Below are 15,879 nucleotides of genomic sequence, written 5' to 3' on the forward strand. Positions count from 1 at the left end.
TTGGGAGGGAAGAGAGAACTATATAGAGATGGGGAGTGGTCTGTGCGTGGCAGAATTTTCATCGGGAAATTAGTGCGCGGATCAGGTGATGTGTGCAACAGGGACAAAATGGCACGGGAAGGGTTTGGTAGGAAGGTTGGGCACGAATCGGAATTTATCGATCGGGATGTCGGGACTTGAGATTTGGGAAGCGGAATTGGGAGGGGAGGGTACAGCACACACCCGTACTCACATTCACTCTCACAATCCCATTAAAAATCTCTCTCAACTTCGTAGATGGTATAATCATAATCATAATCATAATCAATTCATTCATTCATTCATTTTATTCCACTCTATTCCCATCAACATCAACATCAACATCAGCATCAACACCAGCATCAGCACCTCAGCCACCCACCCACCCATCCATCCATCCAAAAATATACTTTCCCCTCCAAATTCCCCATCCGCATTCCCCATCCGCATCCCCCAAAGCGAAACTCCCCTCGAAAAAATAAGAAAGAAAGAAAAAGAAACCCCCCCCCCCCCCCAGCAAAAACCACAAACCCAAAATATTCAAAAACAATCTACGAGTACCACACACATACAGTAAATAAAAGTAAAGTAAAGTAAAGCAGCCTAATAAAGCAACTCTCAAAAAAGCAACCCCCTCCTCCCCCTCTGAAACCCAACATCCCACCTAAAAACCCTCCCAAAATTCCCATATATCATATCCAACCCCCACCAACCAACCCAATAACTCACTAAACCAACCCAAACCAACCCAAGCCAACCCCCTCCCCCCGCTCACACCGCTCCAGAGGGACAGATTCACAAAGTACAAACTACAAACGCACAATCTCATCATCAGCATTCCCATCTGCATCTGCATCTGCATCTGTATCCGCATCCTCCCATATCCATCTTCCAATCCACAACAACCAACCATAGCATCATCATCACATACATCAATACATCATCACATACATCACCATTCCCCAACTCCACCATACCATCTATCCACTCTCCAAATTCAAACTCACAAACTCACAAACTCACAAACTGCTCAAACAAACAAACAAACAAATAAATCAATAAATCAATAAATCAATTTCTCAACCAAACCAAAACAACATAATCAATGTCCCAGAAGATCCAAGATCCAAAATCCAAAACATAAAAATTTCCAGCGAAAGCTAGATCAAAATCATCATCAATTCATAAATAGAAAATCTGGCCATAAAAAGGTCATCCACAAAAAAAAATATAGTCTCTCCAACATCTCATTCCATCATTCCATCATTCCCGGTTTCGTAATAATCGTCCATCATATCCAAATGCGTCATACCACACTAATGTACCCTCCCGATCCGTCATCCATTCGATCCTTCGTTCCACTTCGATGCCCGCGCGTCACTACAAGTGTTTGTGTTTGTCTGTTTGCCGAATGCGGGTATGTACGTTGTCCGCTGTACTTTATTACACTATGCATGGCGCCGGGCATAAGCTGTTAAGCTATCTTTCTTAATGGCGATGGGAGCGAGCTAATATGGAGAAATATACCAATCAGTTATGGTTCTTATGTAGATAAATTTGGTAACAATATAAAATGTAGACTGGGACTGGTATGGGTACGTAGGATCGTTATAAAATTTCTTCATCTATCTTTGATCGTATAAAGTGAAGAAAGAATAAACGAAATGACAAAAAAGGGAAATATAAATTCAAAAAAATTCAAAAAACAACGTCTGGGTGTTATGTAAAACGTCTGAGAGAGATAATGAAATTCGTCAAGGCATGGAGAAACTCTGTGATGTGTCGTGAACTCATTATATCATCCTTGCGCCGAAGAAAGACCCCAAAGATAAAACCCCAATCATTAAAACTCCTTTCTGTAATATCGTTTGCGGTTTCGGGGTTTTCATGAAGTGGTTTAAGGCAAAGCTTTAACAAAGGCATTGTGTTTGGTAGAAGCCAGAAAAAAGAGCGTAATTGGTGTGTCTGTCGATATATGATATGATAGCTGGATTATCTTTCATATCCAACAGGAGGAGCTGGTAAACCCGTGGAGTATGGATTTCCATCATAGTAACGAGGACCCGAATTGTAGCGACGATCATCATATCGATCATCGTAACGACTGTCATAAGAGGGAGAATAAGTGTCGCGAGAATCTTCTCTTTGTCTTCTGTCACCATTCTCCAAATGTTTCTTTTGTCTTTCGAGACGTTTCTTATGACGCTCACCCTTTTTCTCTCGGAATTCTCTACATTCGTGTCGTATCTCATTTGCCTCCTTGATTTCCGAGATGGCTCCTTTAATACCGAGTGCTGCAATGCCAACAGATGCTGCATCTTGTAATGCTGCCTTTGCTTTAAGCTTCCTTGCCTCCTCCGGGGTCATTTCTCCTTCTTTAACAGCCTTGTGTCGCGCATCACGTGCCTCCATACTTGCGTAGACATTATGTGCGGCATGTATCGTGGCAACAGTTGCCAAACCGGCTGTAATAAGTTGCTTACCTTTCATCTTTTTAACCCTCCTCTCATCCTCTGATGACGAAATCAATGAATCGTCGCTATCATATCCATTCTTTCCCTTGCTTCTCTGTCCATCCCTTGCCCTAGCACCTCCACGACTATCTACACTGCCACGAGATTCGGCATGACGTGGATTACCATACACGTCGCCTCTTGAGTTCTTAGAGCGTCTTGGACGTTCTTCGTAAGAATCATAGTCATCGTAGTTATCACGGTTGCGGCTACGGCTACGATCGCGGCTACGACCGACTTCATTGGCAGCAGCTCCGGCTCCAGCTCCAATACCAAGAGCAGCCAAACCCTTTCTTGCCATTGAGCTGACACTCTTGCTTCTGCTACGCTTGCTACGGTCTGGCGATGGGCTGCGGCTGTAATCATCTCTGCGTCCCCGAGATTGAGAACGAGCTCTGGATCGAGATTGGGAACGAGCCCTGGAACGAGATCGGGAACGATCAAGCAATTTCTTGCCAGCGATAGCTCCAAGACCTGCAGTTGCAAGAGCAGCGAGACCGGTTCCCCCACCACCTCCTCCACCTCGGGAAGAAGAGCGTGCTCGAGATCTGGATCGAGAGCGTCCAGTGACAGGATCTTCTTCGACCTCCTTTCGTGATCCGTTAATAGCACGATTTCCAACGAGACCTCCAACAACTGCCTCAAGAATATGACGCTTGCTCTTCTTGTCAGCATCTCTGTCGATAGCCGCATCAATACCACCAGCTCCGATGGCTGCAGTAAGGATACGCTTTCCCTTCTCACCACCCCAAGCTCCGGGCTCGTTTCGGACTCGGAATGCTTCGGCAGCACCCGCTAAAAGAGCAGCCTTGGCGGCTTGTTGATATTTGGCAGTACCCTCACCTGATCTGGACTTTGATCTGCTTCTCTTGGAGCTCGATTCCTCATAATAGCTATCTCCGCTACCTCTGCGGCCTCGATGGTGTTCAGCACCCTTGGCGGCAGCTCCTAAACCTGCGAGAGCCATAGCGCCCTCAACAATTGACTTGCGGCGACCCTTCTTCTTCTCGGGTTTGATCTCCTCATCTTCGGAGTAATAAGATTCTTGAACTTCACCATTTCGATCTCTGTGAGCAGCGTATTTCTTAACTTTCTTTTCCTTATTTCCATGTTTATCGTAAAGTTCTGTTCCCTCGTATGCGGCAAAAGCCCCGGCAGCTCCGACCATAGCAGACGCTATTGGGTTTCGCTCGACTGGTCTACCCTCGGCCGATCTTCGATCCCATAATTCCTTTGCTCCAACCGCTAAAGCAGCTCCCCCAACGGCGGCAACAATTTTTTGATTTCGTGAAAGCGATCGTTTATGTTCGACTTTTGTATCTTCGTAATAATCACTTTGTCGATCGAGATCTTGGAAAGAGCGTCGTGGATCGCCTCTGCTATCGTCGAGGTATTCTCCATAGCGGCCATCACGCCCCACGGAACGAGAGCGGCGGGCCGGCGCACCGTACCTAGACTCACGGACGGTCGTTCGTTGGTCTACATAGGCACCACCTGCTGGTGGAGGAAAATCTCTTCTCACCTCTTCGATTGACAAATTGCTATCTTCACGACGAGGTTGACGTACGAGTTCTCTCGTTTGAATCACTTCTCTTTCTCTCTCTCTAATCGGAGCGTCGGGAGCATGAGTTACTGCAGGAGCGGCTGAGCGAACATACGTTTCTTGAGTTTCGACGTAACGTGGCTCGTCAGCATATCTTGGTTCGCGATCATGTTTTCGATGACGGTGGGAATGGTGTCGGCGTGGTTCCTCGACCGTCTCATACTCATAATCGTAGGAAGTCATGGCTGATAATTGATGGCGGGGTTATTCTCGATTTGCGACCGGAAAGTGCTTTGCTGCCTGTTGGCTTCCGAGAAAAGTTGCGCGGACAGCACTAATAATTAATCAGGCGGTATGATTTTGATTCCAATACGCTTGCTGTTCTGGACTCTTTGGAAATTATCTGAGTCCGCAGCAGACGATGCAAATAATTGTTGTTGTGTTGTGTTTTGTTTTGTTTTGTTGTGTTTTGGTGTGAGCGTGGTGATGGAATAAATCAAATCACAACAGTCATCCCCCAAAAGCAAGGGCAGTGTCGTAATATGACGAGTGAGGGGAAAAAACGAACCAAGAAGTGAATGTCGGTGAGATGTGCAATGCTGGGTAGCTACAGGGCCAGACAGATACTAAAAACGAAAAGTGACCAAAGTTACAACATGGGCAGCGCTTGAATACGTTACGAAGGAGGTGGCTGGAGATGGGAATCAAATAGAAAGACAGTGAACGACCTTGCTTTGGGCGGTTCTATCGGATATGTATGATTACGAGTTTTGTATGAACCATATGATTTCCAGCTCGCAGGCATGAATCCATGTGCATCCATGTGCACCCGCATACATGATAGGGATATATTTGACCAACTCTCCACAATTTGGGGGAATTCTCTCTTCTCTCTTCTCTCATTTGGCGCGCGGTTGAATTCCTGAATGCTTCGTACAGTCAACATCTTCTAATAAAGAGCTAACGCACCGACAAAGTCACTAGCCAGGTACTCTATGAACCTTTTTTTAAGGGACTTCCGGGGATTTGCCTGGTCTTGAATGGCTCTGCTGGCTGCCTGTAGCAACAAAAGCGGAAGATGTTCCAAGTTTGATGCAGGATGATGATGGATTCAATAGCATGGCTCGCATGGATCGCGTTGTGCTATCACCAACCGGAAATGAATGCCATGCTTGCTTGCTGCTTTGCTTGCTGTCTGAGATCTTACCAACCGACCAATTCATGGGAAGATCGCTCCATCCACCACTTAATCTGTTCCAACCTTCTAGAATCTCGAATCTCGAATCTCTGTCAAATACATACACGGCAACCCAACAGACTCCCAATGCTCCACGGCAGTCCCATATGGGGAGTAATTTCCGTCTGTGGAAGGCATGTTTGAAACCTTTTTTCGAGGATATACTTGAGAGCGTGAGGGTGACGAGCTTATCAGCCGTAATATTGGCGGGGTACTTTTAAACGTTATCGTCATTGGGTATCTTCGGGCACGGCGCGCCCAATCGGTTAGTAACAGGATTCCTCTCTTTCACATTGTATCGTTCATTGCACATTGCACATCGCACATCGCACATCGCACCATCGTACTTGTTCCGAGACAATGCCATAATACTGTTCGGCGAGAGCGAAGAGAGGGAGTAAGCTGATGACCATCTTTTGTGGGAAATGCTTGAGCCGCAAGTACCGTACCGTATCGTGCGTGTGTATGTATGTGTGTATGTATGTCTTCAATTTGATGTACATACTGCCAGGCAGGGTTGCTCAACTGCGCCCCGTGGGATGAGATGGAGGGGCTGAGATCTGGTGTTAGCTTTGCGGCAAAAATTGTGTCACGAGAACAAATCATGGACAAGCCAATAATAAGACCTTCTGCTCTTCCCAACCAAATAAAACATCAGCTTCGTGGCGAAAATGTTAATAGCTATCTAGGGAGAAATACCTAGCAATCAGCAGGAAAGCTGAATCCCTTGTCACACCTTTCCAAAAATTTCATAAGGCTGTTGTTTTCCGGGATATCCTTCATTATGGTGATGAGCTGTTCGACGGAAGTTTTTCACAACTCGAACCTCCAAGAAATATGATGTCATCGGTTTTGTAACTCCACTTTGCGTACTGTTTCTACAATGTATTGATACTGTCTACTCCGTACCCGGGCATGTATTGATACTCGGAAATTCCTTGCTGACCTTAGCCTGACTGTATGTGCATGACACTTTACTATACACCCACGGTACGGGAAAGAATTTGGGCTCGGTCTTGCCCGCCCCCCTTTATTTGATTCTGGGGGAATTTGCTTAGAAGTCAGAAATGAGTAGCTAGAAGCTAGAGGCTAGAGGCTAGAACGCCATTAACCTTAAGGTAAGGCTCGGAAAGGCCCGAATCATGAGATCAAAATCCAAACTGTATGAGTGATAGTCTACGGTGTAGTTTGTAGTGATCATTAGTCAAATGATGCTTGTTTTATTAGATCTGGAACTTTCCCGCATCATTTTCTTCTTCTTCTCTGCCAACTTTACGAAGTATGCATCCCCGCGGGTGGCTGTGGCTGTGGCTGTGTCGGAGTTCTGGCATTGAGGCTTGTACTTTCTGTCGCTAACGAAGATTCCTTCATAACCCCTGTAGCATCACCACACCCAACATCCAACACTCAACACTCAACACTCAAATGAAATCTCTATCCACATACAAAACTATATCTGAATTTTTTGAATATTAAATTCCATAATGTGTCCAGACTTGCAAGAGACTGTAGTATGTCGAGTTAAGTAAAAAGGGGGCTTATCAAACGAAGGATTGGGCACCATGTGCCGAAGTTATATGTCTTAACTTTTCCTCCCATGACTATTTGAATTTTGCAACTGCTTCCTACCCATCAATCTTTGAAATAAAATGGGGATGGTTCCTTGGAACAAATGTACCTCCCAAGTCTTGCTGAATACGTTCTGTCCAAATCGAAAGGTGGTTATCAAAGCACTTATAGAAAATGTACTGTATTTCAGTTTGTCGCGAGAGAAGATCCACGCGGAATACTTCGAAAAAAGAGTCCGCGCGATTCGTCTCCATTCATGGCCACCGAGATATCATGGACAGACACTGAAAGTATTATATCTACTTGGATCAGTCTACAACCCGTGAAAGGGAAGAAGAGAGTAGCAATCTCTATGGTCGAATAGTAATACCCCTTTCCTAAGTCCCAGCATAATCTTTACATCTTGGAAAGAAGACACGACTAGCCAGGAAGGATTTAGAACCAAAAAGGTTTGATAATAGGACCAGAATTCAAATGAAAGTACTATCGTTTGTTTGTTTGTTAGCCAGTCAGTCTCGGACTGGAAAAAGTTGTAACATCCCAAGATCTAGTAGATCCCCGGTCTCGCAACTAGATGAGGTCATGCGACGATAGCTAGCGCATCAAAGCATAACAGGAAGCCCATTGCTACAATAACCACATCGTTCAATTCTCTCTCAAATCGTTTTCATCAAGAAGCGCAATTAGAAAGGCCCTTCCGCCCCAGCCAGAATTCTACCGGTCACCTATCACTCTCGTCCCAAATTATCATACTCACGTGCTATACACGTGCGTGCCCTCTCCGACATCAAAAAGTTTTGTTGCACATCTGGAGGCCTTGCTCACTTTTGCAATTGAGAAGATTTTCTAATTCCGGACATGGAATTGAGCCCTGCATGTTTGGAGATCTCAAATTCATAATTTCGGGGGGGTTGAAAGAGAAAGGGGGCTCGTCGTTTTTGGTGATTTTGGTCGTTTTTGTCTTTGTGTACTTTGACTTTTTTCGCGCTAGAATGACCTTGATAGATGGGGGAATTCACTATTGAGAGCTCTCGTCGGATGTGGGAAGTGAAGTTGTAGGACTCGGGCAGTAACCTAGATTGTGGGCGGTACGGATGGACGGCAAATGAGTGAGTCTTGACTCAAGACTCTTGGGAAGACTTTGTTGCACGTCTGAAGTTTTCAATTCAATATACCCGTCCATCTCTTGGTCAAGCTTCGTGTAAAAGATGACGGTGGGTGATTGGAGTTTAGATTGCGCAACTAATAAGGTGCTTATGATAGGTATGTTGCGATCGTTCATCTACTGGTATATTTCTTGGTATTTGCGATGAGTGTTCTATGTGAAGTGAAGTATGGGAATGATCTATATACACCTAGTATCTTACTCTAGAAATCCTTTGTGCTTAGAACATATCATTAGATAAAGGATGATGCCGCGAGTGCTTGCGCTTTCGTTGCTACATCGTTACCATATCATCTCATCCATTCCAAACTTCTCATCCCATCTCACCCTTTGCAATTCACTCAACTATGCATCATATCTCTTTTGTTGCACATCTGAAATTCCCATCGCAATGCGATCACTCATCTAGTAGTCCAAATCTCAGTTTCAACCTCCGCGCTCCATCCACTAGCTTCCCGTAGGGCTCCCTCAGCTACCACTAGCCCACAATACCTCAGCCTTATAAGATTTTCCCAGATTCCCGAAGATATCAAAGAGCCAATGACCTTCCGATCGCAAAGCTCAGGCCCCTTTGCGCGCGATCGCAATTCCTGAGAGACTATAATAGCCACTTACTTTTTGCGCTCTTTCCTATTCGGGCCCTAAAACTTTTCTCTTTTTAGAGATGTGCAACAAAAGATTTGGAGGTTTGGGGAATGTTTGAGATTGGCCAGTGGCTCACTTGGACCAAGCGTAGGGCTGCGATGGCAAGCGGCTGCTGGGTATTCACTTTGTTTCGGGGCGTGTGGGAAGCTGAGGAGGTTTCTTCATGGTAAATTTTATCTGGTCTTGTCTCTTTGTCTGCGAATTTGAACAGCTTCGTATTTGTTCCTGAGAGGGAGAATCGATGGTTTGAATCTTGTGGTCAAAGTGTGAATGGAGGGTGGTGTCCGTCTGATGAAGTCTCCAACAAAGGAAAATCAAATGTGTATGTTGTTGCTGGCGCCTATCTCATCTCATCTTTTGATCTTATCTTCATCCTTGTTTTCTACTCATTCATTTACTTGCCATTTTTTGTCTTATCTCGTCTTATCTGCTCAATTCTTCTAGAAACTTTGCTTCGCTAGTGGCTACTGAATTTAAAGAAAGTTTTGTTGCACATCGCACTTTTCACCTTTCACTTTCATCTTTGTTTTGCAGAGTAGATTTCTGCACGTTGGACTATTGTGATGTCTTTGAGTAGATGGAAAGGAGGTTAGATATCAAGTCTTTTGGGTAATTGAAGAACATCAATAGAGACCGGGTGGTTGCTTGTCTTGATATTTCATCCCAAGATTGGGGCTGTGGTTTTCGTGCTTGGATCATACCAAATTTAGTTGTGAAAGTTATCTTAATTAATAGTCTTGTGACATGTATGAAGTCTTCAAAAGACGCTTGGAACTTATGGTGTTGTTTTGATTTCGATTTTGGATATGAAATTGTGCGCTTCATGGTTGTTTGTGAACTTTTGAAGGTTTGAAGTTTTGAGGTTTGGTTCATGAATAATTCGATGCCATGAACAATAAAATGATGGCAGCATAATTCATGACTGTTCACTAATTTTAGAAATGTATTTGGCGTTGAAGTAATCAGTATTACTACAGCCACAAAATACTTCTCCTTCAAACGAATCGCCTGCGACCCATACTGATTAGTCCCTCAAATTGTCAACAAACTCAATCTCTTTCCAATCATATACAAGAACCACAACGCCTGGACCAAGCTCGACTCATCAGTTGGGTATCCAGTCAAGTTTTTCGCCGCAATGGCCAACACCCAATCTGAATACAGTGCTCCAAAGACCACACAAACCGGGATGGATGCTGTGTAGAAACCCATGAATCCCAATAAACCCGAGTCAAAACGATCTCCTTTCTCACTCCCGAGAAGAAAGCACGCTGTAACTATACTGACAATACAACATGCAAGACTCACGCCCCCGAATACAGCAGTGACGATAAGCATTGTATTTGTAAAGTTCGTTGATGCGAGAGAGATGGTACCGGCTGTGCCGGCGATAACGCCAGGGAGATAGAGGAGTAACCACCAGGGCGAAGGGAAGATGGCTATGAAGCCCGAGGAGAGAGAGAGGGCCAGTTTCATCGCGGCTATGCTTTCGAATTGCCTAGAGAAAAGAAGGTTAGAATGAATGCATGCAGGGATGCACAAAAAGTAACTCACCATGCGTGGCTACACGATACCATTGTTCTGATTGCAGGAGGCAGAGTCATGAGCAAATGCGCGACTGCGAGTACCTTATTCCACGTACTTTCTTCTTCCCGCTCTGCCCATGGCATACCAGGCCTTTTGTTAGAACACAGCATGATAATGGTATAATATGTTATGGCATGAGAGAAGAACCCCCATCCGCCATATGGAAGAGAATAACATGAGGCTTCGGTACTGATTGTGTTACTTTTGGTATCATCTGCCAGGGCCGATGGTATATACAAGAAGAGAGAAAGATATATTTTTGGCAATCTCATCATGGAATTCATTTCAAGCAAAGGACACTTGGGCGAAAATATCTAAGAGTGTGAGACGAAATACGTATCTTTATATTTATACAAATGTTAAGGTATATACATTCTCAAAATACAGTATTTGAGATCTCAATACTCACAGCCTCACTCATGGGTCGTGGAATACCATTAATACGCAGCATCTATATCTTGTGACTATCTACAAAGAATCGATCTTTTCCCAGTTCGAGAACATTCAAAAGTAAATCAGCCAGAAGATTGGACAAAAGACCTCACACATAAAACATTTTAAGCCTCATGAGTTTGATAGATGACTCATGTTCATCGGTTTTCAATAATGAGGTTACATCGTTCGCATACAATTTGAGCAATTGGGGGCTGTAAGCGCTGTAGGCGCTTCGAAATTCACATGCGATATATTATGATGGGTTTGAAACTGATTACCGGTGCTGACTGCATGGTGGATAATCGTCTTACTTCCAATCAGTATTGTTGGTGAGTTAGCGTTGTTGAGTTTCTGAGATGTGTCTGTTATCGCGTGCCCATGTATTCGTCTTGAAGAGCTTTCTTTATCGGGTTAAACAGTATAAATTGTGGAACCTGTAAGATAGAGTGGAAACCTATGTTCTTATCATCTTTCTTCTGGTACGTTGCGCCATTACATGTGGGAAAGAAAGATGGTGCTTAGCCACCACGATTGGATCATTGTGGGGGTTTATCAAAATGGCTGGGGGATTAAGTGAAGCAACTTGCTTATTGTATGGGCTGTGCGAGGGTAAGGCATTCTTGCCTCAAGCTTAAGTGATGATCGGCGAGGGTATTGTGTCATGATAACTTCATTATCATGACTTTGATGGTGAAGCAGAAGCTTCAATTTGATAACAATCCCAAGCTTTCGGATTCTACTTAGTACGGACATATTTGACCGAGCAGCGCATCCGGTACAAAATGGTGTGTCTATAACGATGACTCGATGCTATAGAGAGCGCCTTCCTGTATTCTAAAGCCTTGTGGTCAATATCGCAAGGTGCAAACTTGGATTTCCCTGTTTGAAAGCCTGAAGGAAAGACGGTATTGTAAGATAATCATAAAATAAAGGTAACGTCCACAATACATCAGGCAAGCGTAAAAATCATTATCGTCGCAGATCAAATGCTTTCAGATACTCAAATACTACAATCCTATCATCTCTTCACTCAACCCATACTCCCTTCTCCTTGTGCCACTCCTCAATACTAAACTCCCCATACCCTTCATAAACCTTCTTCTTTCCCTCCGGCCACCTAACATATTCCGGCTTACTATCCCCTTTCACACAAACCATTTCTTCCGCAACCGGCAGTTCCGTATCAATTGCGCTTGCAAAAGGATGAATTAGTTCCGGCCATGTTTTGTCCCAGAGCCAGAGCATCGATGCACACTCGCTACAGAAATTACGTTCGGATGTGCATTTTTTGGCGGTGGGTTTGCCGCGGTCAGCGGTTGCAGTGTATTTTCTAAAGAGTGTTAGGACAAGAAGAATAACTAACAGAGGGAAAGCGCAGAAGGCTGTACTTCACGTGTTCTTTGCCCTTGGTAATCTCGAGGGTAGAGGCTATGCCGCCTAGATTAACGCATCCACCATAACCCCCACATTTGCGACAGATGGAACAAGCGCAGACTTGGTATGGAACGGGAGTCTGAGATTGGAGAGAGAATTCCACAAGGCCGCATTGGCAGCTTCCTTCTAGTTTCCTGGGATAGATATTAGCACCGTCATTTAGAGTTTTGGAGAGATGTGAGTTGGATGGGGACCTGCATTGGCATTTTGAGTACTTAAGGTAATATACGAGGCTTGTTAATAGAATGGCTACTCGGAAGCAAGAAAATAGATTTCTTTAATATGAATTTATCATTACAAATGTGTCGTTTTTTACTCAGGTAGTTGTCAACGATGTTAACCCCTCATTAGAGCTCCAACAGCTTACGTCATAAATCCGGGGTAAAAGTACCGGAACAATAGAAAATCCTTCTCCGACCAGATTCATCCAAATTATCGATAACATCGGATCATTTTAACGGTAAATACACATCAAATAATTATGAGTACATTTGGAAGCCCGGGTGGGCGTATGGTCAATAATAAACCTTCGCCGTATGTTATTTTCTTGGTTCTCTAGTGCGTGATGTATTCTGGCACAGAGAAAACTAACAATTGGATTGGGAATACAGGCCAGAAAGAGGAAGTTTTCCATTGGATCATGATGGTATGGTTCACTTTTCTCCCTTGAATACGAATTCACGAGTGCGCAAACCGAGATGATTTTGGAGTATGGAATGGCAGAACGATATACTAACACGACAGTGCGATTATAGGCGAATGCAAATCAGTGATGCAAAGTTATCTCAGTTGCATGAAGAAAGTTCGAGGCATGAATGATCCAGAATGTAGAGATCTGGCGAAATCATATTTGTCGTGTCGGATGGATAGGTAAGTCACTGGCTTTCATACATGTTTGGGTTGGAAACTGGGATTTGGATGAAGGTCTAAGATATTGAGGACTAATCATTGGGGCGTGCTGCAGGAATTTAATGGCAAAGGACGAATTCAAGAACTTGGGGTTCGCAGATGAAAGCTCGGAGACAAATGGTGCAGATAAGAAAGATGTAAAAGAGGGTGGCAACGATGCAAACAAACATAAGAACGAGCTAAGGTGGTGAGGATGGTTGTGGGTTGGTTCGAGGCGGGTTGAAAAAAAAACAAATGAAACAATAGGGGATGGCGAGGAGGTATCTTATCATCATCTGTAAAACTAAAGCATTGGGTCGGCGTTTTTGGGAGGAGCTGCAGGATGGACACATGTCAAAATGTTGAATAAAATTCTGAAGAAATTTATTTTCACACATGCAAGGGATTATTGTTTCAGCTACAGCATCATTCTACTCTGTTTTCCATTCGATCAGGGTACTGGTAGTCGCATTTCGATTCCATTGCTTTCCTAAGTCCGAATATCACTCATGTATTCCTTTGGAATTGGCACTCCCATAGGGTCTAGATTAGAATCTAGCCATCATGTTTATGGTCTGCTATGTTTTCCAACAAGCTGAAGGTTCAAACGCAATACGTCCAAGTGCCAGACCGTCAACGACTGTAAACGATAGATATTGTCTTTACCAAAGCCCTCTGTCATAGGGTTAAAGGACAAATTATATACTTCTCCATTTCTATGATCTCCATTTTTGTGATCTCCAGTAAGCGATCCACCCCGAAACTACTCAAGATAGAGATTTTAGAGACCTACAAAGGATTATGTAAGTCTGATCCTTTTGATTTACTTGGGGACGAACAACAGGCTTAGCATAACGAACAACTATCGGGTCGAATTCTCCCAATTTTCAGTTTGCAATAACATGTTCTGGATACATTCGCCAGCTAAACGAACCGTCGGATTCGAGTGTCACATTGATTAACCGCATCTAATTACTATTGTTCGATTTTTATTCTGTGTGTTTTATAATATTGTATATTTCTAACCCAGCCGTTAAATTTCAAATGATCATGCGAAAATGGAGTATTAAGGAAGCGTGTAACAAGTATAGCGGAAAGGTACCACTCCCAATTCCTCATAGGGCAGCCCCATCTATCAAAACGACCCCAAACAGACAAACTCAAGTAACGATAAATCAATGAAACTCCCATCCAAACTCTTACCCAAACTCCCAGACTGAACATGACTATTATCGCCGTGCTGGTGGCTCTTGACCATGCGGTGATAGCAAATGAGGAGTCCCAGACTTAACTTCTCCCTGGTTTTGGGTTATGAGCACGCCGTGGCTCTTTGCTGGTATTCCCTGGTCTAGAACCCCCCTATCGCTCCTCGGCTACCTGTTCTGCAATGTAGTATTATTTGGTACAAGAGCAAGTAGTGCAAAGCCGTGTGTGGTTTTTTTGAATTTCTCCAAATCCGATTTAGTGGTCCTTAATACATCCTTCCCGTAATTGCTCACCGAACAACTCTCTGATTTGATAATTTCCTCATATTGATCGGAGATAAGGTTCAAGAGACCCTCGATTTTCTGCATCCTTCTTTCGGTCTCCCATACCTGAGGCGAACATTTTTTATCATGTACAAATGCAGCATTATATGCATTTATACCAGCTGTGTCCTCTGTACTACTCTGTCTCTCCACCAAGTCTCCGTCCTTAAGTTCTTTTTGTTCATTCTGAATATATTTATTCATCTTCTGTTGGATTTTCTGGGATGATACGAGATGTTTTGCGCAATCTTTAAAGAAACCTCCTGCCTTGCTTCCTCCAAATCGCAATTTATCGATGGCTTGTAATTCTTTTAGTTTTGTTATTGCCGTCTGTAAAAGAACACCAATGTCTTCCGCCAATCCAGGCATGGGCGCAGACTTGCCGACATGTTTTCTAAGATAAATGTCCCAATCTCGAGCTTTGGAGGCTGCGCTAGATTGCCTTTTGTGCCTGTCTGCAGATTTCTCTCTAGACTCTCTGTCTTTAGAATGTCCGTTTTTGTCTCTAGAATGTCTGTTTTTGTCTTTAGGATATTTGTTTTTGTCTTTTGAAAAGAGGCCCATTTGATGCAATGAAATAAAAAAGTTTGAATAATAATTTATCTACACAGCTGAATTCAACTGCGTTCGAGGGTTTTTATCTATTAGATCGTTCAGGCATATATATTCCAACTGGGCCATGTAGCTATTTTGGCCGTGCTAGGAACAAAACTTTGAAAACCAAACTCTTTGAGGTATATGCACCGGTGCCTAAACCTACAACACAGCCTTGAGACTTTTTAAGACTGGGTACCGCAGATTGTTGCCGCCAGCGCTTGCAGCCTCCTTAAGGTCGCTTGTGGTCGATCGCTAGAGCACAGCGTTACGCAGAAGTGGGCTAAAGGAAAATTCATTGCCATGGAAAAAGATACAGAGGCATTAATTAAAACTTGTTATACAGAGAAATATGAATATGAAATGATGTGAAAGTCTGTGAGGGATTTAGGATTACGAGAGGTTAAAAGATTATGAATATGAGTACCACGTCATTGAAGTTGAGAAGGGGACGAAAATCCATGTTTCAAATTTACAACATGCTCATGTAATCTTCTTCTCAAGACGAAACCATAATTATAAATCTATTCGATGAATGTATATATGTGCAGCAAGTAACTTATCAATCTTGGACGGTGCACCGCTAGATGCAGGCGACTCCATGCAAATGATGAATACTTTTCCCATGAAAGTCATTGTCAAAATTGATAGATGCATCTAGAAAACATCAAAGAAAGTGTGAGATGACGGTATTAGGGGGCGCTTTCACCAATTGAATCTAC

General features: G+C 43.6%; 5 protein-coding genes across 6 annotated transcripts; 1 reads left to right on the forward strand and 4 right to left on the reverse strand.

Annotated features, from left to right (window-relative positions):
• Positions 1–863: 863 nt before the first annotated feature.
• Positions 864–4,780, reverse strand: BCIN_11g03860 (hypothetical protein). 2 transcript variants are annotated; one of them, XM_024695989.1, is made up of 2 exons: positions 2,502–4,780; positions 881–1,526 (listed from the first exon to the last, which is right to left on the reverse strand). In XM_024695989.1, the coding sequence occupies exons 1-2, from the start codon at positions 4,315–4,317 to the stop codon at positions 1,507–1,509; spliced, it is 1,836 nt and encodes a 611-aa protein (XP_024551792.1). In that variant the 5' UTR covers positions 4,318–4,780; the 3' UTR covers positions 881–1,506. The 2 variants fall into 2 exon arrangements, with proteins under 2 accessions (XP_024551791.1, XP_024551792.1); XM_024695990.1 differs by having other exon boundaries at positions 864–4,780.
• A 4,864-nt stretch (positions 4,781–9,644) lies between these two features.
• On the reverse strand, positions 9,645–10,435 carry BCIN_11g03870 (hypothetical protein). The gene is made up of 2 exons (XM_001558514.2): positions 10,245–10,435; positions 9,645–10,188 (listed from the first exon to the last, which is right to left on the reverse strand). The coding sequence occupies exons 1-2, from the start codon at positions 10,385–10,387 to the stop codon at positions 9,723–9,725; spliced, it is 609 nt and encodes a 202-aa protein (XP_001558564.2). The 5' UTR covers positions 10,388–10,435; the 3' UTR covers positions 9,645–9,722.
• Positions 10,436–11,520: 1,085 nt separating this feature from the next.
• On the reverse strand, positions 11,521–12,524 carry BCIN_11g03880 (hypothetical protein). Its single transcript, XM_024695991.1, has 3 exons — positions 12,345–12,524; positions 12,101–12,280; positions 11,521–12,042 (listed from the first exon to the last, which is right to left on the reverse strand). The coding sequence occupies exons 1-3, from the start codon at positions 12,350–12,352 to the stop codon at positions 11,739–11,741; spliced, it is 492 nt and encodes a 163-aa protein (XP_024551793.1). The 5' UTR covers positions 12,353–12,524; the 3' UTR covers positions 11,521–11,738.
• A 37-nt stretch (positions 12,525–12,561) lies between these two features.
• On the forward strand, positions 12,562–13,747 carry Bccox19. The gene is made up of 4 exons (XM_001558511.2): positions 12,562–12,680; positions 12,758–12,792; positions 12,902–13,016; positions 13,111–13,747. Exons 1-4 carry the CDS (start codon positions 12,628–12,630, stop codon positions 13,244–13,246), a joined length of 339 nt encoding a protein of 112 aa, XP_001558561.1. The 5' UTR covers positions 12,562–12,627; the 3' UTR covers positions 13,247–13,747.
• A 299-nt stretch (positions 13,748–14,046) lies between these two features.
• Positions 14,047–15,332, reverse strand: BCIN_11g03900 (hypothetical protein). Its single transcript, XM_024695992.1, has one exon. The coding sequence runs from the start codon at positions 15,125–15,127 to the stop codon at positions 14,408–14,410; it is 720 nt and encodes a 239-aa protein (XP_024551794.1). The 5' UTR covers positions 15,128–15,332; the 3' UTR covers positions 14,047–14,407.
• Between the last annotated feature and the right edge of the window lie 547 nt (positions 15,333–15,879).

This window comes from Botrytis cinerea, chromosome 11 (assembly GCF_000143535.2).
Source record: "Botrytis cinerea B05.10 chromosome 11, complete sequence".
NCBI lineage: Eukaryota > Fungi > Ascomycota > Leotiomycetes > Helotiales > Sclerotiniaceae > Botrytis > Botrytis cinerea.